Here is a 24,439-nt window from a genome sequence, read left to right as displayed (position 1 = left end):
ACACTGTTCCACTGATTAATTGTTCTCACTGTTTCTCCTTAATTGTTGCTTCTCTCCTTGATTTGTTTCCATCCATTGTTTCTTGTTTTGCTTTTTGGTGCTTTGGAGAATAAATTGACCCCCTCTTCTTTGTGGCAGCCCCTCAAATATTGGAAGACTGCTATCACGTCCCCCCTAGTCCTTCTTTTCTCTAGACTACCCATACCCAATTCCTGCAACTGTTCTTCATATGTTTTAAGCCTCCGGGCCTTTAATCGTCTTAGTTGCTCTTCTCTGCACTTTTTTCCAAAGTCTCAACAACTTTTTTTGTAAAGCGGTGACTGTTGTGTTCAGTGAGCCACATTGAAAAATAGAGGCGGTCTCCTATTGGTTAAGACGCACGGCAACCCCGTGCGCGGGAATTCTTACTGTGTTGATTGGCTCGTCCTGTTTGACAGCTCGCTATATAAGAGCTGTCAAACGCGAGGACTGTGCCGGTGCTTCCAAGGTTGTTGTTCTTCATTAAAGTTGTTAATCAGCACACTCCTAGTCGCCTCAGTCATTCCTCGATCCCAATACAAATCAGTGACCAATACATTTTGTTTGGTTTTTTTTTTTCCTAGCATGGATCTCTTCAACACAATGTAATGCGTTGAAGAGATCCTCACTAGGGGAAAAAAAAAGAAAGCTTTTTGGCTCCCTAATATCCACACACTCATTTCATTTACATTCGTGGCCTACTATCTTTTTCACATTTTGAGCAATACTTACGGGACCGCCTGCTGTTACCTTTTGCCTCCCACCGACCCGTATGCTCACACAGAGAGGGCCTTCTCAGGGTGCCGTCCGCCAAGCAATGTCGGTTGGCGGCCCCCAGGGGAAGGGCCTTCTCTGTTGGAGCTGCTACGCTTTGGAATGAACTTCCCCCTGGTTTACGTCAAGTGCCTGATCTTCGGACTTTTCGCCGTGAGCTGAAAATGCACCTATTTATTCAAGCGGGACTGGATTAAAATTTTATTGGGGTTATTTATATTTTAAGGTTTTTAAATTGTTTTAAATTTTTGGCCACATTATAATATGTTCTTTTTAATCTCTTTTAATGTGTATATAGTGAATTTTTACTTGGCTGTACACCGCCCTGAGTCCTTCGGGAGAAGGGCGGTATAAAAATCGAATAAATAAAAATAAATAAAAAAATACATTTGCAGTGGAGAAACACCTGTTTAAGAGGACAATGTCGCCACCAAAATGTGAGAGCTGTGATGGCGAACCTATAGCACGCGCGCCAGAGGTGGCATGCGGAGCTCTCTCTGTGGACACATGCGCTATCACCAGCTGCTCTTCTGGTTTATGGCAAAAACATGTGCGCTGGGCCAGCTGGTTTTTGTGGGTGCCAGCGCGCTGGAATATGGCCTGAAAACTGCCCAAAACCAGACCATTTTTCAGCCCGTTTTTCAGACTTTTTTTTGGCCCAAAAAACAGCCTGAAAATGGCCTGAAAACAGCCTGAAAACGGCCCAGATGACAGCCTGGAAAATGCCCAAAAAAACAGGCTGTTTTTGGGGGCTGTTTTCAGGCCATTTTTGGGCCAAGAATATCCCCCCAAAAAACAGCCTGAAAACAGCCTGAAAAATGACCTGTAAATGGCCCAAAAAACAGCCTGAAAATGGCCCAAAAGGAGGCATGCACGCGTGTTCCAGTTTGGGCACTTGGTGCCGAAAAGTTTCGCCATCACTGTGCTAGAACATCCAGCGAGACTCACAACTTCAGACCAGGGGGTGAAATGCTCCCGGTTCAGACCGCATCGCCCGATCCGGTAATGATGGCAGCGGATATTTCGGAGAAACGGTAGCAAAAATCTCTCCCCACACGCCCCAGCTGAGCCACGCAATCATCAGGGTTTTTTTTAAAAAAACTTTTAAAAGCATTTTTTCTTCTGCCGAAAAAATGCTTTTAAAAGTAAAAAAAGAAGCCTCTGATGATCTCGCGGCTCAGCTGGGATCGTCAGAACCCTTTAAAAGCATTTTTTCTACATCCTCTTCAGCTGAAGAGGCTGTAAAAATGCTTTTAAGGGGTTTTGGCGATCAGGCAACTCAGCTGGGATCGTCAGAACCCTTTAAAAACATTTTTTCTACAACCTCTTCGGCCGAAGAGGATGTAAAAAAAAAAAAGGTTTTAAAAGGCTCCTCTGGCGATCCCAGCTGAGTTGCCTGATCGTCACAGGCTTTAAAAAGCATTTTTTTACAACCTCTTTGGCCGAAGAGGTTGTAAAATAAATGCTTTTAAAAGGTTCTGGCGATCAGGCAACTCAACTGGGATCGTCAGAACCCTTTAAAAGCTTTTTTTAACTCTGGCAATACCACGTGAGTTACCTGATCATCACAGGCTTTTAAAAGCATTTTTTTACAACCTCTTCAACCAAAGAGGTTGTAGACAAAATGCTTTTAAAAGTAAAAAAAAAACACGCCCACCCAGTTACATTACCCCCACCACCAAGCCATGCCCACAGAACCGGTAGTAACAAATTTTACATTTCACCCCTGCTTCAGACTTACCCCTGATATCATCTTTTGCACAGTAACAGCTTATTCCTGGAAAGCAGTGACAAACGCCGTGCCCTGCCTTGATCCCAGTTCCAAGGATTCCTTTCTGATGACCTCCAATAATGTTGGTTCCTAAATCAAAAGACAGATTGAAATAAGTTTAAACCGAGGCACAGCGCTCAGTACCAAATGGCGTTTTCCTCATGAATATCTGAAACTTTGGCTTATCCGAACAGCTGAAGCAAATCTGAGTGAGAAAATGGGCATCAAACAGATGAACAGAGTGGGAAGGGTCCTTGTAGGTCATCTAGTCCAACCCCCGGCCCGAGCAGGAGACCCTACACCGTTTCTGACAGATGGCAGTCCAGTCTCTTCTTGAAAGCCTCCAGTGATGAAGCTCCCACAACTTCTGAAGGCAGCTTCTGTTCCATGGGTTGACTGTTCTCACTGTCAGAAAATTTCTCATTTCTAGGTTGAATCTCTCCTTGTTCACACCTTGTTTCCCCCCACCCCACCCCAAGAAGAAACTGAACTTTCTGGTTTTTCTCTGAAGATGTTTTGCTTCACATCCAAGGAGCTTCTTCAGCTCTTCCAGCAGTTGTCCATCAAAACATTCCTCTGACCTCATCCGCCCTTACCTCCCTGAGCTCAGACAAAGTCATCCACCAGTTGCTATCACGCTGTCGACTTAGGGATAGAAAGAAACCAAACAGGTATCAAAGCCAACAGTAATTTAAACAAAAGTTCGGATTCCATACTTGTGCAATCTTGAGGGCAGACTCTCTTATCTTTGCTTTCTACAGCATCGCAAAGGCCATCTGGACATGTCTTGACGCTTGGAGTACAGGTGGAGTAGTTGGTGGTTATTCCTAAAAACAGAACATGGTCGGCAATGCATAGACAATTCAAGCCTATTTTTGAGGGAGTTTAATTGCTTATATAATATATAATATAATACTTTAGGTTTCTTCTTCAAATAGGCAATGTTGTGACTTGTCCTCCCTCCTCTCCTCAGCCGGGCCCCTCCCGTCTCTAACCGGGCCTTTTATCAGACTCTGAGTCTGATAATGAAGATGAATGGCCTGTCATGCCTCCAGCCCCTGGCCCTGGCCCCATGCCTGGAGAGGATTCCAGGAGTGAACAGTCAAGCCCGATAAACCTCACTCATACAGCGTGTGAGCAAGAAGCCAGCCAGGTACTGGAATTACTGACAGCAGATCCAGCTGAAGACAATTCAGGGTGGGTGGACCATCGCTTCTGGAGATCTGAGAGGCGACGCCAGCAGAAGGAGGGGTGGGGCAGGCCTGGATAAATGCTGAGTCATGGAGCCACACCCCACAGCCTATATAAAGGACCTGCTTTTGGCATTCCAACCTTGAGTCAAGCAAAGTCTTAGCTAGTTTGCTGATACCGGACTCTATCGCTGAAGTCACAACTTGGACTCCTGCCTGCCCTGATAAACCTTGAAGGAACTTGGCAAGCTGCAAAGGCTTCGTTGCCAAGTCTGTTACGGACTTCCTTGCCTCGTGCATCGGAGTGGGAGTGAGACATGACAGGCAGCTTCTTTTGCAATGATAATATAGTCATGGTGTGATTTAGTTCATATGCACCAATGACGTTACTTCTAGTTGGGTAATGAAACCACCACGCTCAGAGAATGGCAAGGACCCTACAGTTCATATACAACATTACAATGCTAGGTGACCTTGAGCCAATCCAGGAGACAGTAAGTTTTAGTCCCGCCTTAGGCATGGAAGCTGCCTGGGTGACTTTGGGCCAAGCCCCAGGGAGATGGTGAATTCTAGTCCCACCTTAGGCATAAAAACTGGCTGTGAATTCTAGTCCCACTTTAGGCATGAAAGCCAGCTGAGTGACTTTGGGCCAATCCCCAGGGAGATTATGAGTTCTAGTCCCATTTTAGGCATAACAGATGTCTGGATAATGGTGAGTTCTAGTTCCACTTTAGGCATAAAAGCTGGCTGGGTGACTATGGGCCAATACCTAGGGAGACAGTGAGTTATAGTCCCGCTTTAGGCATAAAAGCCAGCTGGGTGACTTTGGGCCAATCCCCAGGGAGACGGTGAGTTCTAGTCCCACTTTAGGCATAAAAACTGGTTGTGAGTTCTAGTCCCACCTTAGGCATGAAAGCCAGCTGGGTGACTGTGGGCCAATCCCTAGGAAGACTGTGAGTTCTAGTCCTGCCTTACGCATAAAAGCCAGCTGGGTGACCGTGAGTTCTAGTCCCACCTTAGGCACGAAAGCTGGCTGGGTGACTGTGGGTCAATCCCCAGAGAGACAGTGAGTTCTAGTCCCACCTTAGGCGTAAAAGCCAGCTAGGTGACTGTGGGCCAATTCCCAGGGAGAATGCGAGTTCTAGTCCTGCCTTATGCATAAAAGCCGGCTGGGTGACTGTGAGTTCTAGTCCCATTTTAGGCATGAAAGCCAACTGGGTGACTGTGGGCCAATCCCCAGGGAGACTGCGAGTTCTAGTCCCGCCTTAGTCATAAAAGCCGGCTGGGTGACTTGAGTTCTAGTCCCACCTTAGGCATAGAAGCTGGCTGGGTAACTTTAGACAAGTTTCTCTCAGCCTATATCAGGCCTGGATAACAAACTGGTCGGCCAATTCTTGTCATGACCAATAGATCAACATTCAGTTGTTCTCAAAAGAAAAAAAAAAAGACAATCGCACACATTCCACAAAGCTGCGTTTGCTGCACATGTGGCTCAGCCCTAAGGCAGGTTTTCAAACATGCAACCATACCTTTCCCGCTTCCCTGCCTCCACTGGCATTTTCCCATCAGAACTCCAACACCTCCACATTCTTCACACTCTGATCGCCTTTTGCTCGTAGCACAGGAGTCTGGACAGTTCTTATCATTATGTATAACTGAGAAGAGAAAGAACACGAGTGGTATCACTGTCACCCTCGTGTTGCCGAAATCCTCCTTATAACCCACTAATGTCAGGCACGAAAAATAAGGATCACGCGTTAAGTTCCAGTTCAGAAGATTTATTGCTCGAGTCCATTCACAAAAATCTAGCTAACTAGCGGTCAGCACTACATTGCTGACCGCTAGTGCTAGGTACGCGGTCAGCACTACATTGCTGACCTAGCACCTAGGTGCTAGGCAGGGGTGAAATGCTCCGAAGTCTGCTACCGGTTTGCTTTGCTATCAGTTCGCTGCATGCGCACGATGTGTACCAATTGCGTGCTTTACGGGCAGACGCACCACTGGCGCTACTGCGCAGCGCTGAAAAAGGAGAATCAAGAAGCCTTTACTAAGGTAAGTGGAACAGCGAAGGGGGGAAACAGCTGTGCTGCACAATTTAGATTCGTTAGAAAGCAAGGTTTCCTGCTTTCTAGCAAATATAAATCGTGCAGCACAGCTGACTGTCGAAAATACCAGTTTGTCCGAACTGGTAGCATTTTTTTATTACCGGTTCGGGAGAACTAGTCAGAACCTGTAGCATTTCACCACTGGTGCTAGGTACAAGTTAGTGGACTAGCTCTTACCTAACTCTGACTAGGTGCTAGGTAAGGGTTAGTGGAATTCAAGGAGGGCTGGACTCGCAATGTTTGTAGACATGTAACAATTCTAGGCTGAGTCCTCTCTTGATTCTCCCACCAGTCTCTACATGCCCTTCTCCTACATAGAAAAGTCTTCAGCCAGTGATTGGTTTCATGGGACACGATGCAACTTCTTTGGTGAGTTCTTTCCTTCTTCTGGGATGTTTTCATGAACTTCCCAGTCTCGCCTTCAGCCCTGGGTGAAGCTGGTGTTCACCCACTCAAGCGTTCACCATGAATTATTCTGCTTCGATTCTTCTGAGATCAGCCAAGCCTGGCTGGGTAATCCCCAATGAATATATGGATGCATCCATTAATGTTTCTACATCTGGTATGGAACCTGAGTCACGGCCACTGGACTTCTTTTTTTGGGGGGGGATTCGAAACGTTTCGCTGCTTAGCCAAGGAGCTTCCTCCGTCTGCGCTAAGAAGTTCCTTGGATAAGCACTGAAACATTTCAAACCAAAACATGGCCAGTGGCCATGATTCAACTTCCAGAAAATTCTACCTGGGTGACTGAGAATCCAACACCCAGTATGTCTTCCTTGTGCCTTTTGTCTGAAATGCTACAGGGTTTTCTGCCTAAGCATGGGGTTAGAAGACCTCCAAGGTCCCTTCCAACTATTCTGTTCTGTCCTGTCCTGTCCTGTCCTGTCCTGTCCTATCCTATCCTATCCTATCTTTATTCCTTATTCCTATTCTCAGGGGATTTCCCCCCTGATCTTGTAGTCTTCTGTGCCAGACCGTGCCTGTTAGACAACAAGGTCTAACTCTCCTTGGTTTTTTAAAGACCAGCCAAAATGTGTTAGGTACTGCCACTTGCTCAGACTTTCATCCAGGAACCTGACTAGGTGGCTCAGTGGCACCTGACTAGATGGCTCAGTAGCTAAGATACTGAGCTTGTCGAACAGAAAGGTTGGCAGTTCGGCGGTTCGAATCCCTAGTACAGGTCTCCTGCGTGAGCAGGGGGTTGGACTAGATGACCTCCAAGGTCACCTTCCAACTCTGTTACTGTTACTGAACCTCTTCTATCAGACATTACACAATTGTGAATGAACTGGTACTTCTTTTCTAAATTGAGACTCTACGATCAAGGACTCTGTGCCTCTCCACCAGCTAAATGGTTCCCAGAGCTTCCCTTTCTAACAATACAGTTGTGGTGGCAGAATGGTTAGAAAGCAGTATTACGGGCTAATTCTGCCCACTACCAGGAGTTCGATCCTGATCGGCTCAAGGTTGACTCAGCTTTCCATCCTTCTGAGGTGGGTAAAATGAGGCCCCAGATTGTTGGGGGCAAGAGGCTGACTCTGTAAACTGCCTAGAGAGGGCTGTAAAGCACCGTGAAGCGGTATATAAGTCTAAGGGCCATTGCTATATATATATTTCCTCTTGTGTAAAAGCCTAAATGAAGCTGACTTATTTAATTCCCTGAACGATAAAAGAAGCTGTACCAGAGTCTTGCTCTTAGGAAATTCAATTATTCATTTGTTTCAGAAGGGAAAGGTGAACAAGCGGTTTAGGGCAGGAGAAAATTTCATCATGAAAATCTCTGTTGCAATACCAGCAAGAACTGGACAAAGGGGTAAACATTCCTTCCTTCTTTACTTGCAGGGTCTGTTGTATATCGACTAACTCCACCCTCCTATTCAAGGGTAGCCAAACTTCAGCTTCCTCGAAGCAGCAAACGTCTTACGTGATCCTTCAAGCACGACGGTAAGATGAGCGTAAGCTTCCTTTCCGCTCCACTCCTCTTTAGCTAGCACGGGGTAGTGGATTTCTCTGCACTCGGGGTTCTGCAGCACGGCGGAATTGTTCACGTAGAGAATTCCATACTTGTCATCGTGGCTCGGAGCCACCTCCACCGCATAGCAGCTAACATTTGGGCTCTCTAAGCTGTACGTGATGCTGACGCCGTAAAACTTCATGCAGTTGTCAATGCAGAGTTTCCCTATCTAGGCTCAAGAGAGAGAGAGAGAGAGAGAGAGAGAGAGAGAATGGGAACAAGAGAAGCCATCAAAATGTCAGCAAGAGTTCCTGAAGAACAGCAAGGGAGGGGAGGGGAGAGGAGAGGAGAGCAGAGGGGAGGACAGAGGAGAGGAGATGGGAGGGCAGGGCAGGGCAGAGGAGAGGGGAGGGGGGTGGAAAGGAGAGGAGAGGAGAGGAGAGGAGAGGAGAGGAGACAAGACAAGACAAAACTTTAGAGGTCTTCTAGTCCAGGGGTCCCCAACCCCCAATCCATGGATTGGCACCGGCTCATGGCATGCCAGAAACCAGCCCATGCAAACAAGCAAAGCCCCAACCACAGGTTGCAGGCAGCACCTGAAACCACAGCCTCTTCAGTCCACAGTAAAACCTCTCTCCACAGAACCAATCCCTGGTGCCCAAAAGGGGGCCACTGTTCTAGTCCAATCCCTTGCTGGAGCAGGAGACCCTTTACCGTTCAAGACAAATGGCTGTCCAATCTCTACTTAAACTCCTCCTTAGTTGCAGGTTGGATCTCTCCTTGCTTAGTTTCCATCTGTTGCTTCTTGTATTCTCTCCAGGTGCTTTGGAGAATAGGCTGACCCCCCCTCTTCTTTGTGGCAGCCCCTCACATACTGAAAGACTGCCATCATGTCCTAGTCCTTTTCTTTAAATAAACTTGTTGTTAGTTGTGTGTTTGACCCATCGCGACCCCATGGACAACTTTCCTCCAGACCTTGCTGTCCTCTGGAGTCCATTTAAGCTCATGAAGCCTACTGCTTCAGTAACTCCATCCAGCTACCTCGTTCTCTGTCGTCCCCTTCTTCTTTTGCCCTCAATCTTTCCCAGCATTAGGCTCTTCTCCAGTGAGTTCTTCCTTCTCATTAAGTGGCCAAAGTATTTCAGTTTCATCTTCAGGATCTGGCCTTCTAAAGAGCAGTCAGGGTTGATCTCCTCTAGGACTGACCGGTTTCACTGCCTTGCAGTCCAAGGGATTCGCAGGAGTCTTCTCCAGCACCAGAGTTCAAAGGTCTCAATTCTTTGACGCTCAGCCTTCCTTATGGTTTTATTAAACTAGACATACTCAGTTCTATCAATCTCTTTGCAAAAGGTATAAAAATAAGTAGACCATCAAACAATGTATTCAAAGCCATTACAGGTTGGGGAAACTATTATTATTTAAAAAGCAGCACAATGTTTTCTTCTATGGTCAGACAATCAAACATAATCTTGAAAAAAAGATACCCGAGTTCTCTGTTCAATGCAGCTCTAGCTTTTCATTGTAATACTGGTGATTCAAATGGAAAAGTCACAAACAACTGCCTTAAATTTTTTGTTGTAAGCCATTAAATGCGGTTTCAGACACGTTGCAGGAAATCCCTGCCGCTCTATTCATTTACTGCATTGCTAAAATTGCTAAAATGGTCTCAACTCCTCTTCACCTTTGCAGAATTTATTTTAGATACGCCTTCGCATATCTTGTTATCGGGGTCATGTCTCCAAATTAGAACAATTTTTTTCTACCAATTATGTGCCAAAAAACCAGGAAAGCCAGGATGATGCAGTTGGATTAGAAATGGAGAAATCCAGGCTCAAGTTAGCTGTTAGTAGTGGTGGGCTGCCCCCGGTTCGGACCGGTTCTATAGAACCGGTAGTAAAACTGGCAGGAGGCTCCGCCCTCTGACCCAAACGTCATCAAAACTCTTCTGTGAATGCACAGAAAAACGTGCGGGCATGATGCAAACTGGTAGTAAAGGTAAGTAGAACCCACCCCTGGCTCTTAGCTGTGGAAACTCACTTAGGTGAGATCAATTAACCAGTGGAACAGCGGGGGCGTGGCCATGACCGTGGTGGGGTAAGGACCTTTCCTTCACTTCACAGGGCTTAATAATGAAGATTTATGAGGATTAATGCTGTTTGGAATGCACCGTTATGGATGAAAGTTAATAAATCATGAAGTGGAAGTGTTAATAGCCCAGCAGACTGAATTTAAAACTGGTAGGTCATTTGAAACTGCTTGAATTAAGGAGTTTTTACTGCGTGGAATGACCGAACTGGCAGACACGATGAGTTTGGAATAAACTGCTGTCTTTTGCTTTCCTTATTATAATTATCGTGTTCTGTGTTAAATGCTGAGGCTAAGGAATATCAAAGATTGAATTTGCTAATGAGAAGAATTTTAATTGAAGAGATCGATCTTTTGTGCTGGACTGACTGGCTGAAGAAGATTTTATTAGGTGGATAATTTTTTTTTTTATTATTATTTTTCTTTTGAGAGGAAATTAATAGCTTGTTTATATTATAGAAAACAAAAAAAGGACTTTGTTTTGAAGTTCAAGCTGGTTTTTTTTTTCTTCTCTGCCGACGTGGAGAAAAAATGGCGCTGATTAAGCTGTGAGGTAATTGTGTTTCTTTGTGGAGTGAATATGACTCATAAGTTACTGATAAGCTACTAACGAGTGCAAATAAGCCGTTTCGCTTCAATTAAAGATTGTCGTCCTTGATCTTCATCAAGACCCTCTGTAAAATTGGTTTGACTGCTGTCCTTTGATCTTCACTAAGACTCTTTGAAAATTGGAATCCCAGTTTGAGAAATTTTTGGTTTTTGTTTTTTCAAAATGACTCAACAACTTTCAGAAGCAGCAAATTGCTGCAGCTTTAAATAAAATTGGGAAAAATAGCAGGACTATCAGAGCGTATAGATAATTTGACATTTAAACTGACATCTGAAATGCAAAATTTAAAGCAAGAGATGAATGATAACTTTGCTAAACAAAAGAGGAAATGATAATGATTAAAGATGAAATGGAGCAGCTGCATGTGCATGAGGCAAAAGTAGATCGGCAAATTGGCAAAATATTTTATAAAATGAGCAGCAAGATAAGAGAATTTGTCTTTTGGAAGAAGAGATGAGGAAATATAATTTTGTTATCAGAGGAATCTCGGAAGAAAGGAGGATAAATTGAAACAGCGGGTTTTGAAATGGATTAATGATTTGGATCGCAACTTACGTTCACATTAGCAGACCTGGCAAGTGTTTTAGAATTGGATATAGAAGGCAAAATGGTTCTAACAGGAATGTGCTTGTCAGGTTCGCAAATCTTGGTGATAAGTTGGAAGTTATGGCCAAGTTAAGAGAGTTGGGAGATGCTTTGAAGTTTGAAGGGAAGACTATTCAAGTCTTCCCGGATATATCAAGAGAAGAAAGGGCATGGAGATTTTTTTTAAAACCAATTACAAAAGTTTTGAGAGATAATGGAATTAAATACAATTGGAGGCCACCACAACAATTGAAATTTTTTTATAAAGGAAGGATGCGTACAATCACCCCAGATATAGATGCATTATTATATTTACGGGAGCTTGGACTGATTGAGATGGAGGATTTAATGGAGATAAAAGATCAAATGCTTCAGATGGGTGGAACATCGTGGAAACACCAATCACAGAAGAAGAAAAAGGGGCTATTGGGGCAAGACTCTAAAGGGTTAAAGAGGAAAGAAATATCACCTGTGTTGGTTGAACAGAAGAAGAGTCGTGAGGATACAGTAGGAGAAGAAGCAGATAAGAGTCTTGGAAAATATGAAGCTGAATGCGGGTCATCGCTATCTTTTTTTTTGAGTGATGAATTTAAATAGACAGCCCGAAAGAAGTGCCCGGGCATTGGCACGTCCCCTCTCCCCCATTCTCTTTATAGAGGCGAAACCGATGAGGATGTGGGGGAAGAAGATTGTTTGGATTTTATTGTTTGTTTGTTTTTTGTTTTTTTTCTGTTTGCTTATTGTTGTTTATATGGTAGTTTAATGTCGGGTGGTGGGGGCACAGAAAGGAAGATCTTGAGGATAGGATTAAAAATTTATATTTTAAATGGGAGTTATAAAAATAATGTCATGGAATGTGAAGGGTACAGGAATCAGATTAAAAGAAGAAGATTGGAGCTTAAGATTAAAAGGGATTTACCAGACATTTTATTTTTACAAGAAACCCATCAGAAATCTGAAGATTCAAATAGAATGTATATAAAAGGTATGCAAATATATGAAAAAGCATTTGGAACTTCAAAAGCTAGAGGAGTTGCAACACTGATATCAGATAGGGTGTAGTTTGAAAACATAAGGTAATTTTGGATGAAGATGGAAGATATGTAATAATTGTTGGAAATCTTAATGAGGAAAAAGTGACACTTGTTAATTTATATTTACGAATGAAAACAAAGAGAATTTCTTGAAAAATAACAAAATTTTGGAGAATGAAAGTGTAGGAAAGTAATTGTGGCTGGGGATTTTAATTTAATCAGAGATAAAATAGACAGTACTAATCCCACCCGCTGTGGAGGAGCAAATAAAATGGGGATTTTAAATATGTGGATGCTTCGAAATGGCGTGGTTGATGTGTGGAGAGAGGTTAAAGGAATTGAGAGAGTATACACTTTTTTCTCTAAGATATATAATACATATTCTAGAATTGATTATATTTTTCTTTCTAAAGATTTGTTGAACAATGTGGATAAGGTAGATGTGGGAATTTTTAAAGATTCTGATCATGCAGAAGTTATGGTGGACTTAGATTTTAATTTTGAGAAAAAAAGAAGCTATTGGAGATATGACGAGAAATTGTATAAAAATGAAAAGGATAAAAAATGGATACTTAAAAAATTGGAGGAAAGTTGGAGATTAAATGATAACGGGGAGGTTAAATTTGAAATTGTTTGGGATGCGATGAAAGCGGTGTTTAGAGGGGAGAGTATCAAATTATCAAGTAGGAAATATAAAAATTATAAAACATTGAGAGTGGAAACTATATTATTGTTGGTAATTAAGGAAATAGAATTAACAAAATATGAAAAAGAATTGATTAGAATTATGATTATAATAGGTAGAATTATAATAGCTAGATATTGGAAACTAGATGTGATTTTTAGAATAGAAGAGTGGAATTCTGAAATGTGGAAATTAGCTTTAAATGATAAAATGACATGTGATATTAAAATTAGAAGTGGTGTGTATAAAGAAGATATTTTTTGGAAGACTTGGAAACCATTTGTGGACTTTGCGCTTGGAACATTGGACGCTTCAGTACCTGTACCTCGAGAACGTGGATTTTGGCAATCATGAGGATATATCCGAAGACCCAAATCTTCCTTTTATGTATAGCACAAGGGTGTAATAATGTATTTTCTTTTTGTTTGTTTGTTGCAAAAAAAGTAATAAAAAATAATAATAATAAAAAAAAAAAAATAACCAGTGGAACAGCTTGCCTCCAGAAGTTGTAGGTATTTATTTATTTATTTATTTATTTATTTATTTATTTATTTATTTATTTATTTATTTATTTAATCGTATTTTTATACCGCCCTATCTCCCAAGGGACTCAGGGCGGTTTACAGCCAGATAAAAACATACATATAAATACAAAATAAAACATCACTTAAAAAACTTATTAAATAAGGCCGAATATTTAAAAATAACAATAAAAGTAATAAAACCCCATTAAAACCAAATTCAAAATTTAAAATTCTAGTCCAGCCCTGTGCAAATAAAATAGATGTGTCTTAAGCTCGTGGCGAAAGGTTCGAAGGTCAGGAAGTTGGCGAAGTCCTGGGGGAAGTTCGTTCCAGAGGGTGGGAGCCCCCACAGAAAAGGCCCTTCCCCTGGGTGTCGCCAGTCGGCACTGACTGGCCGACGGCACCCTGAGGAGTCCTTCCCTGTGAGAGCGCACGGGTTGGTGAGAGGCAATCGGTGGCAGCAGACGGTCCCGTAAGTAACCCGGCCCTATGCCATGGAGCGCTTTGAAGATAGTTAACAAAACCTTGAAGCGCACCTGGAAGGCCACAGGTAGCCAGTGCAGTCTGCACAGGAGGGGTGTCACATGGGAGCCATGAGGGGCTCCCTCTATCACCCGCGCAGCCGCATTCTGGACCAACTGGAGCCTCCTGGTGCTCCTCAAGGGGAGCCCCATGTAGAGAGCATTGCAGTAATCCAGACGAGATGTCACGAGAGCGTTAGTGACCGTGCACAGGGCATCCTGGTCTAGAAAGGGGTACAACTGGCGGACCAGGCGCACCTGGTAAAAAGCTCTCCTGGAGACGGCCGCCAAATGATCTTCAAAAGACAGCCGTCTATCCAGGAGAACGCCCAAGTTGCGCACCCTCTCCACTGGGGCCAATGACTCGCCCCCAACAGTCAGCCGCGGCTGCAGCTGACTGTACCGGGACACCGGCATCCACAGCCACTCTGTCTTGGAGGGATTGAGCTTGAGCCTGTTCCTCCCCATCCAGACCGGTATGGCTTCCAGACACCGGGACAGCACTTCGATAGCTTCGTTGGGGTGGCCCGGTGTGGAAAAGTACAGCTGAGTGTCATCAGCGTACAGCTGGTACCTCACACCGAAACCACTGATGATCTCGCCAAGCAGCTTCATATAGATGTTGAACAGGAGGGGCGAGAGAATCGACCCCTGAGGCACCCCACAGGGTGCTCCATCACTGGAGGTTTTTAAGATGAGATTAGACAGCCGTTTGTCTAAAATGGTATAGGGTCTCCTGCTTGAGCAGGGAGTTGGACTAGAAGACCTCCAAGGTCCCAACTCTTGTTATTCTGTTATTCTTGTGTAATTAGTATCTGGTCTGCTGAAAACCAACTCAAAGACATCATTTCCTCCTGGCTAGGTTATTCTTTCTCAGTTTCTTGACTGATTATATTCCTCCTTCTTTTCCTTTGCTTACCAAGTTAAATTTGCTGAAGTCTTACCAGACCTGCTTCAACTGGACAGAAACAAAAAATCCATCTCTGCTAAAAGGAATATTACGATGCAAATAGTTTATTTTTTTAAAAAAATTCACTGATTTAGAAAAAACGAATTAAAGACTTGTAATTTAGGAAGAATTAAAGTCCTTCCTAAACTGCTTCTCAATCTCATTTGTGATACTCTTTACCATAGGTTGGAAACTACTGTTTTCCATTATTTCAAAGACTTCTGGGGAGTTTAAGAATTTTGCCAACAAACTTTCAAAAATGCTACTTTACTCATGAGTTAAAGGCATTGTAAATGTGATTTTTGGAATGAGTCATCTTTTCTTTGGAGGTTCAGGAAAACAAGTAGGAAGATAATGGCCTTTTAATGTGTTGCTATTCTTATTTCAATAAACTGAGGAGAAATATTCCGCCTGGAATTAAAGCGGATGAGTTTAAGACAATTAACATTTCGCAGTCATTTTTCTTCATTGCAACAGTTAATAACAAAACCACACATTGTTTCCCCCTCTCCAGAAGTAAGACAAATCTCCATGCTTTAATTTTATTACCTTTTTGGAATGTGATTTATTTATTTTTATTTTTTGGGAGGAAATGCAGTTAAGATAACTTACCTGCAACAATGGTTGTGAATGGTTGGAATTGTGTACTCATTAGAGCTGCATGCATATAAATTGAATTTATCCGTTAACAAATGTGAATGACCTACAGATTAAGCCTGGGGGGTGTGGGGAAGGAGTCAAACATTCATTTCGAACAATGAAGGATGAATTAGTTCCTATCCTCTTTTATAAAATCTAGTTCTAAAACAGGACAGCCATTTTACCATCAAATCTGTTGCTTCTCATACAGTTTCATTTTTAGAATTGTTGGAAGAAATATCCATCTGGGTTCAGTTCCAAGTGGGGACAAAGACACTGGAAACATGGAGACTGCTTGGAAAGATGGTTTAATGGTGGTCAGGTTCACATGGCTTGAGTTCCTGAACAAAAAAGGGGCGATGCTCTTTCTAAGCTTTGAACTTCCCGGGGAACAGGAAGAGTGTCCTGATTGGTTGTCAGACTCTCAGGGGGTGGGGGTCTTAGCTAGACTTGCTGGCTGATGTAATCCTCCCAGGTGTCATGTGGTGAGTTTCTGTTGCTAGATGGGTCCTATTGTGTTGCAGATGATGGTCCATTGACAAAGGTGGGGGGAGACAGGAAGCTGCAAGGAGCTGCTTTGTCTTTAAAACATATTTCTCCATTTCTCATCCAGGGAAATATAAATATTATGCCCCTTTTTAATATTTTCTAAAATATTTTATTCTTCTAGGAGAGGGGTGGGTACTAACTTCCTATAGAATTATCCTCATTTTTTCCCCCTTCTCTTTTCCTTCACTGCTTTCTTCTGCTCTGTTGCTTGGAACATCTGCATTTTTTACTCAAACTGCACAAAATTGCTCATATTTTATCTGGGTTAGTAGTGTTGGAAGAAATATCCATCTGGGTTCAGTTCCAAGTGGGGACAAAGACACTGGAAACATGGAGGCTGCTTGGAAAGATGGTTTAATGGTGGTCAGGATCACATGGCTTGAGATCCTGAATAGAAAAGGGCTGAGATCCTGTGTGCTCCCTGGCTTTATGCTTTTTCTGAGCTTTGAACTTTCTGGGGCACAGGAAGAGTATCCTGATTGATTGTCAGACTCCCAGGTGGTCTAGGGGTCTTAGTTAACATTGCTGGCTGATGTAATCTTCCCAGGTGCCATGTGGTGAGTTTCTGTTCTATTGTGTTGCAAATGATGGTTGACAAAGGTGGGGGGAAATGAGTGAGTTTGGCTGAGGCTTTAATGGCCCATTGACAAAGGTGGGGGGGAGTCAGGAAGCTGCTTTGTCTTTAAAACATGTTTCTCCATTTCTCATCCAGGGAAATATATTCTGCCTTTTAAATATTTTCTAAAATATTTCATTCTTCTAGGAGGGGGGTGGGTGCTAAATTCCTACAGTAGATACCGAGCCTCTTAGGTAGACGCTCGGTATATCTAATACAGGTAAAATATGAGCAATTTTGGATTGAAAAGTTACATTTTTCCAGCCCTGAAAACAGGCCTACACACAGCCTAACAGTAAACTAGATTAAGTGTAAAGATAACTCGGCACATGAGAAACAAATAAAGTTAAGATACATTCGTGCTTATATGGTGAAAGGAATTAGTAACATGCCATAACATGCATTTACTCAAACACTTGCATCGTAGTGTAAAATCTGAGCATTGCAACAACAAAAATCGCCAGTCTAAATTAATGATAAATTAATCACCTCCTTCTAAACCACAAACACAGATCATGTCATCAATTAAACACTTCCTCTATAGCTTAATAATCTTTAAGCAGTTAATTATTTTGTCTTGGCAATCACTTTAAACATTCTATTAATTATAATTTAATGCATGTCTAATAAATGTGCACTTGTTAGGTGCGAAAGACCAGGTCCATACGTGAAGGTTCAATTAAATAGATTTATTGCTCAAATTGTCTACCTCCCAACCATCTTTTCATTTGCATATATGTTTTCCTGCCTGATGGTTTAATTCTAAGACGCTCATGTGTAAAAAAAAAAAACAAACCAGAAGAAGAGAGGTGCCATCCTCACTTGTGAAAAGTTGGCCGCATTTCTGTTCACCGTGAACTGATACGTCGGATTTGAGAACCGGATGGAGACTGGGAGGATGGAGACGTTGAAGTGAAGCGTCAAGGATTTGTCGGGCCCCTGGTACGTTGTGTCATTCACAATGACTTCCAGCAGGATGGAACGGCTTTCCATAATGGAAACGGTCCTGTTTAGTATCAACTCTGCAAAAGAATAGAAAATTCCCTACACTTTAGCACTTGGGAGAAGGAAATACACAACGAAGAGAGACACCCAGTGGATGAAGAATGGACAGGCGCTGGACCCTAAGAAAAACAGTAGTTTATGGGGAAATCTGGCCGGCGACATAGTGAAATGCAGAGTTCTGTTCCATAACACAACCCCAAAATCTTTTGAAGGAAACACCTCTGGTAGAAAGAAAGGCATTTATACCCCTAGCCTACAACCTATTCCCATTATACTGGCAAGAAAGAAAGGAAGAAAGAAAGGAAGGAAGGAAGGAAGGAAGGAAGGAAGGAAGGAAGGAAGGAAGGAAAGAAGGAAGGAAGGAAGGAAGGAAGGAAGGAAGGAAATGTCTTCTTGAAGATCTTCTTGTCCAATCCCTTGCCCAAGACAGGAGATTTGATACCATCATGGTCAAACGGTTGCCCAATCTTTTCTCAAAAACTTCCAGCAATGGAGCAACCTACAACTTCCAGGGAGAAGCCATTCCACCCAGTGCTGGGATTAAAATAATTTAACAACCGGTTCTCTGCCTTAATAATCGGCTGGGTGGGCGTGGCCATGGTAGGTGTGGCCAGGGGGGTCTGACAGGCCTCCTGCACTCCCCCTGGGAGCAAAAATGGGTGCAAGGGGGATGAGCTGCACCTGCCCACACCCTGTTTTGGGCCTAGGAGGTCTCTTCTCCTCCTGCCATCACTACTACTGGTCTGCAGAGCCAGAAAGGTTCTATGCCACCATTAATATTATTTCATACTTATTTAATAATTTCTATCACACCTAATTTATTAAAGCCCCATAAAGGTTTCACCTAACGCTATAGGAGGGAAATGCCTACACAGATATGCACATACGGAAATATGAGTGTGAGTTTGTGCATGTGTGTACATCTCCAAGAATTAAAAAAAAAAAACTTTCCAAATCATCTTGAGTTCTAAACATGATCTTTTTTAACGGGAAGGTGTGGGTTGCAATAATAAAGATGTGCATAAAATTACTATATTCGTGTTGCGTGCCCCGCACTTGGCTGCCGTTTGGGTGGAAATAGATCTCGTGGAAGAGATGGTCCACACGAAATGTTTCCTGTATCCAGGGATCTGATGAATTTATGGTGCCTGTGTATTTCTTCCTGCTGGTATCTACAGGGTAGATAGGAGTTGTGTCTGTATCCAGGACTGATAATGCTGCCAAGACGGTACCCTGGAAAAGAAGAGAGGTAGATGAAAGCACCTCTCCACCAGCTAGCAGCACCCACATCAACCCTAACTCCAAAATTAACATCAGACCATCAATCAATAAACAATACCCCAATCAAGAAACGGCCAAGGAAGCCAACAGCAAAATCGGAATGGGACAATGTCAGGGTTCCAAATAACAACCCCAACAAAAGAAAACTCCGAGACTTTAAGTTCCTCAAAGCTACACTTTATTAGAGATGTCATATTGGCACATCTGAGAAAACCCAAATCTGAAAGTTTCCAGGTTTTCCCCACCCAAAGAAAAGTGTAAGTCCCTGCCCAGCACCCACATGTCCATCCCATGATCCAATCAAACATCATTCCTAACTGGAGATGCTTCCCAGTTCTGGCCTTCCAGGTGCAGGGCAAGATGTCCTTGACTCTCTGAGAAAGGAATGTTATTATGACTATATAGCACTCCAGCTCCATACAGTTCCCCCTCCCAGTTTCCCACAGTAGTAAAAGTGGCAGGGCTGAAGGCCTAATGCAAAAGATGGCTTCCAGGCCTGACAGACAACTCGCTACAGAGCCAACTCACCACGGTCAACTCGCCGCGGGACAATTTAACAATTCAATTTAATTATTTCAAATAAATAAATAAAAAGTATTTTAATTTTTGTCATTCCCATTTCATTCTGTCCCTCCTTTTGCATCCTTTCTTTAATGATTTAATAATTCTACCATTTCTTTGATGTAGATAAATATGAGAAAACTTTTTTTAATGAACTATTAATGAACTATTGTTTAGGTGGGCTTATAACTTAAATCTCCACCAAGATTTGCAGGTAAAATTCACATTCACTGAGCCGTGGTGGCGCAGTGGTTAGAACACAGTACTTCAGGCTAACTCGCTGCTCAGTTCAGGAGCTCGATCCTGACCGGCTCAAGGTTGACTCAGCCTTCCATCCTTCCGAGATCGTTAAAATGAGGAACCAGATTGTTGTGGGCAATAGACTGACTCTGTAAACCACTTAGAGAGGGCTGTAAAGCACTGTAAAGCGGTATATAAGTCTAAGTGCTATTGCTATTACTCTATCTATCTATCTATCTATCTATCTATCTATCTATCTATCTATCATCTATCTCTATCATCTATCTTATCTCACCAGGCTCAAGGTTGACTCAGCCTTCCATCCTTCTGAGATCGTTAAAATGAGGACCCAGATTGTTGGGGGTAATAGGATCATGTTGTAAACCACTTAGAGAGGGCTGTAAAAGAACTATGAAGACATAAGTCTAAGTGCTATTGCTATTGCTATTGCCTGAGCCTTCCATCCTTCCAAGGTCGTTAAAATGAGGACCCAGATTGTTGGGAGCAAAAGGCTGAATGTGTAAATTGCCCAGGGAGTGCTATAAAGCACTATGGAGCAGTATAACTGTCTAAGTGCTATTGTAATTAATGTAACTCTTGTTTTGCAGTGAGTTGTCTGGCAATGTGTTGGCCATGGTGAGTTATCCGCAGTGAGTTGGCCATGGCGAATTGTCATAGACCCACAGTCAACAACCCAACCAGTGGTGAAATGCACTTACTTTCACTACTAGTTCAGAAATGTGAGCGCGCTTGCTACACTTGCGTGTACCTCTTCTGCACATGCGCAAAGGGTAAAAAAATGGGACGTAATGACATCCCAGTGGGTGGGCGGAGCCTCCCACCACTGGCTCTACCAGTTCGTGTGCGTTGGATTGATCCAGCCAGATTTCACCACTGAGTCCAACCAAAGAATCTCTAAGACCACCCCAGCTAACACTGACAGGGCAAGTCACTAAAATATAAACTGAGAACATACCACACTCCTTATTAGCACTGATGATGTTACCTAGTTGGGTAATGAAACATCTGCAATAAAACAACCAAGCGCAGAGTCCACCCCGGGCACCACCACTACACCCATTTCAACTCTGAGCTACAAATATTCTCCTTTATAGATAGATTAAAGTGATGCAGTAACAAGGCCCAACTCTTGAGCTCTGATTGTAAGAGAGGTTTCCAGGTGTGACCCTGGGATGAAGAATCTGTTCTGTCCTCCTTCGCCTCCGTCCGAGTGATGGCTTAATTAGTCGGCACTATCAGCTCTGGCAGCAGAATAGCGAACGTCTGCCAAGTTCTCTGATATCTCCCTCAACGCCAATGAGTCACTTCAGCTCTTCGTTAATCAATTGATTTGCCGGCTACGAAGAGACACAGCAGTGCTCACTGTCTTTATATCCTGTGGGGTGTGGCTCCATGACTCAGCACTTCCTAGGCCTGCCCCACCCCTGCTTCTGTTGTTCTCTCCTCTCCTGCCTATGAAATCTAGGGTCCAGCCAGGCCTGATTGCCATCAGCTGGGTCTGGAGGTGTGGCCTGGGGGGGAAGAGTCAGGGGACGGAGGCCTCATTATCTCTTCCACCTGGCCTGATTCTGGCTCCTGGAGCTGAGCCAGGGAAGCTGGTGCTCCCGAGGTAAGTCCTGACAGCCCTTCCCCCTCACTTTCCAAGTCACTTTCTGGCAGCAGGCCCGGCTCCAAGTCACTTTCTGGCAGGAGGCCCGGCTCAGGGGGCGCAGACACAACAGAATCTGATCCAAGAGTGCCAGCAAAAGAATAACACTGCTAAATTCACATTAGCCTGGGCCACCTATAATTTCTCTGATTCATCCTTTGGCATAGCGCCGTGACGGCCACAGGTGGCATACATAGCCGTTATCAGTGGTCACACGAGCTCAGCTCTGGCCCCACCGGAAGTTGGCAAATGGGCCCTTTCTGGCCTCTGGAGGGCCTCTGGGGTGGTGGGGAAGGCCATTTTTTCCCTCCCCAGACTCATAGAGAGGCTCTGAAGCCAGGTGAGAGAGAAAAATAGGTCTACTGGGCCATTGTGTGCCAGGAGCGGGGGAAGTGGGAGAGATCATTTGGGCATGTGCAGGGGCGGGGCACATAGAATTATGGGTGTGGACATGCATTCGTGCAACCCCCCCCCCCTTCCCGGCACATGACGGCAAAAAGGTTAGTTGTCAGGCCTGGAAACCATACTAGACTTTAGGGTTCCAGACACTGCCACATTTTTCCCCTGAGGGGAAGAAGGGGGGTTGAGGGGTATGGTAACATTCTTCAAGCGGTCAAGGTCGGATGGTGTTCACATCTGCAGGACGAGTGGCGAGAAGATATTCGAATGAACTGGGAGAACGTGGGACCATGTGATCAGCAAAGGGGTTAGGGGGGTGGGACTCTTGGGATTTGTATAACTGGGAAAAGAATCCGGAAGTTCAGTTTTGGAATTTCACTCATCGTGTGCCAGTTTCCTCATGCTAGTAAAGAAGTCTGAAAGACAATGGCTTCTGAGTTTTTTTTATGCAGAAGAGGTTTTTCTGGAACCTTGACATTAGTCATCACTGGCTTAGTGCATTAGTGTTTGTCTAGACAGCGAACTAAATGAATGAAACATTTCTTATTCAATTATTTACAACATGCCTCCACTGCTCACTCTCTGCGAGAGGATACAGAAGGGAGAGCATCAAAACAACCATTAGCACAAAATGCAACAGGTATAAATACAAAGGATGGAAAGAGTGAGGGGGTCCTTGGTGCTCTCTGAGCTAGGTAACATCAGCAGTGCTAGAAGGGAGAGGGGTTTGAGAGGAGGAGGAGGAGGAGGAGGAGAAAGGGAAAGGAGGAGGAGGAGGAGAAAGGGAAAGGAGGAGGAGGAAGAGGAGAAAGGGAAAGGAGGAGGAGGAGAAGGGGAAAGGAGGAGGAGGACAACGACTGTGGGGTCCTTGGTGCTCTCTGAGCTTGGTTGCTTTCTTGCAGACATTTCATTAACCAAACTAGGTAACATCATCAGTGCTAGAAAGGAGAGGGGTTTGAGAGGAGGAGGAGGAGGAGGGGGGGGGGCTCTGTGGCTCAGGCTGCTAATGCAGTCTGTTATTAACAACAGCTGCCTGCAATTACTGCAGGTTCTAGTCCCACCAGGCCCAAGGTTGACTCAGCCTTCCATCCTTTATAAGGTAGGTAAAATGAGGACCCAGATTGTTGGGGGCAATAAGTTGACTTTGTATATAAATATACAAATAGAATGAAGACTATTGCTAACATAGTGTAAGCCACCCTGAGTCTTCGGAGAAAGGCGGGATATAAATGTAAATTTTAAAAAAAAGGAGGAGGGGAAAGGAGAAGGAGGAGGAGGAGAAGGAGAAGTGGGAAAGAAGGAGGAGGAGGAGAAGAAGAAGGGGAAAGAAGAAGGAGAAGGGGAAAGGAGAAGGAGGGGAGGGGGGATGAGGAGGAGGACTATGGAGTCTGTGATGTTCTCTAGCTTGGTTGCTTTCTTGCAGACAGTTCATTATCCAAACTAGGTAACATCATCAGTGCTAGAAGGGAGAAGGGTTTGAGAGGCAGAGGAGGAGAAGGGGAAAGAAGGAGGAGGAGGAGAGGAAGGGGAAAGGAGGAGGAGGAGGAGAAAGAAGGAGGAGAAGGGGAAGGGGAAAGAAGAAGGAGGAGGAGGAGGAGGAGAAGAAGGGGAAAGAAGAAGAAGGAGAACGGGAAAGGAGAAGGAGGGGAGGGGGGATGAGGAGGAGGACTATGGAGTCTGTGATGTTCTCTAGCTTGGTTGCTTTCTTGCAGACAGTTCATTAACCAAACTAGGTAACACCATCAGTGCTAGAAGGGAGAGGGGTTTGAGAGGCAGAGGAGGAGAAGGGGAAAGAAGGAGGAGGAGGAGAGGAAGGGGAAAGAAGGAAGAGGAGGAGAAGGAAAGGGAGGAGGAGGACTGTGAGTCCTTGGTTCTCTCTGAGTTGGTTGCTTTCTTGCAGGCATTTTATTACCCAAACTAGGCAACATCATCAGTTCTAGTAAGGATTGTTAAGACTGGTCTCTGGTCTATGACTGTAATAAACGGAATTGATTGACTGTTAGCTTGTTTGGGAGTTAATCATCAGCATAGATTAACACCAGACTAACGATCAAGCAGGTGACCCTAAACCATTTCAGACTTGCGATTTCCCAGTTTTTTTTTTCTTAAAAACCTGTGAAGCACCCACAACTTTGGAAGACAAGCTATTCCACTGGTTGATTGTCTTCACTGTTAGGAAATTTCTCCTTAATTCCAGGTTGCTTCTCCCCTTGGTTAGTTTCCATTCATTGTTTCTTGTTCTGCCTTCTGGTGGTGTAGTAAATAAGTTGACCCCCTCCTCTTTGTGGAAGCCCCTCAAATCCTGGAATACTACTATCATTTCACCCTTAGTTCTTTTTCTAGCCGTACACAATTCCTGCAACTGTTCTTCATACGTTTATCAATATAGATGTTAATAAGGCTTCAAAAGATGCATTTTAGACCAAGACAAGGATCGAAGCTGGAAAAAACGTCTACTTGTTTCAAGAGCCTGCATGAAACATCAACATAATCTATCCAACCATGATTAATTGGAGCTAAACAGGTTTCTCAGCTCAATATTATTGCATCCATAATCTTCAACCCAGCAGAGTTAAGAAGAGCTGGAATTAAAGAAAAGTAGCAATGATAATTCTGGACTGATGGTGGCGGCAAACACCCAAAAATGATTTTTCTTTTCTTGCCAAATCCTCCAG

At 43.7% G+C, this 24,439-nt stretch overlaps 1 protein-coding gene across 1 annotated transcript in view; it reads right to left on the bottom strand.

The window, feature by feature from the left end:
* RET (ret proto-oncogene) overlaps window positions 1-24,439 on the bottom strand; it is a 152,518-nt gene that overhangs the window by 43,748 nt on the left and 84,331 nt on the right. The window contains exons 5-10 of the mRNA XM_058189068.1: window positions 18,646-18,847; window positions 17,432-17,631; window positions 7,783-8,041; window positions 5,283-5,408; window positions 3,280-3,390; window positions 2,534-2,653 (exon numbers count right to left, since the gene is read on the bottom strand). Coding sequence (XP_058045051.1) covers window positions 2,534-2,653; window positions 3,280-3,390; window positions 5,283-5,408; window positions 7,783-8,041; window positions 17,432-17,631; window positions 18,646-18,847 — 1,018 coding nt within the window. The remainder of the gene's footprint in view (window positions 1-2,533; window positions 2,654-3,279; window positions 3,391-5,282; window positions 5,409-7,782; window positions 8,042-17,431; window positions 17,632-18,645; window positions 18,848-24,439) is intronic.

Source organism: Ahaetulla prasina, chromosome 6 (genome assembly GCF_028640845.1).
Source record: "Ahaetulla prasina isolate Xishuangbanna chromosome 6, ASM2864084v1, whole genome shotgun sequence".
In the NCBI taxonomy this organism is placed as follows: Eukaryota; Metazoa; Chordata; class Lepidosauria; order Squamata; family Colubridae; genus Ahaetulla; species Ahaetulla prasina.
This window is presented reverse-complemented; position numbering and strand designations above follow the sequence as displayed.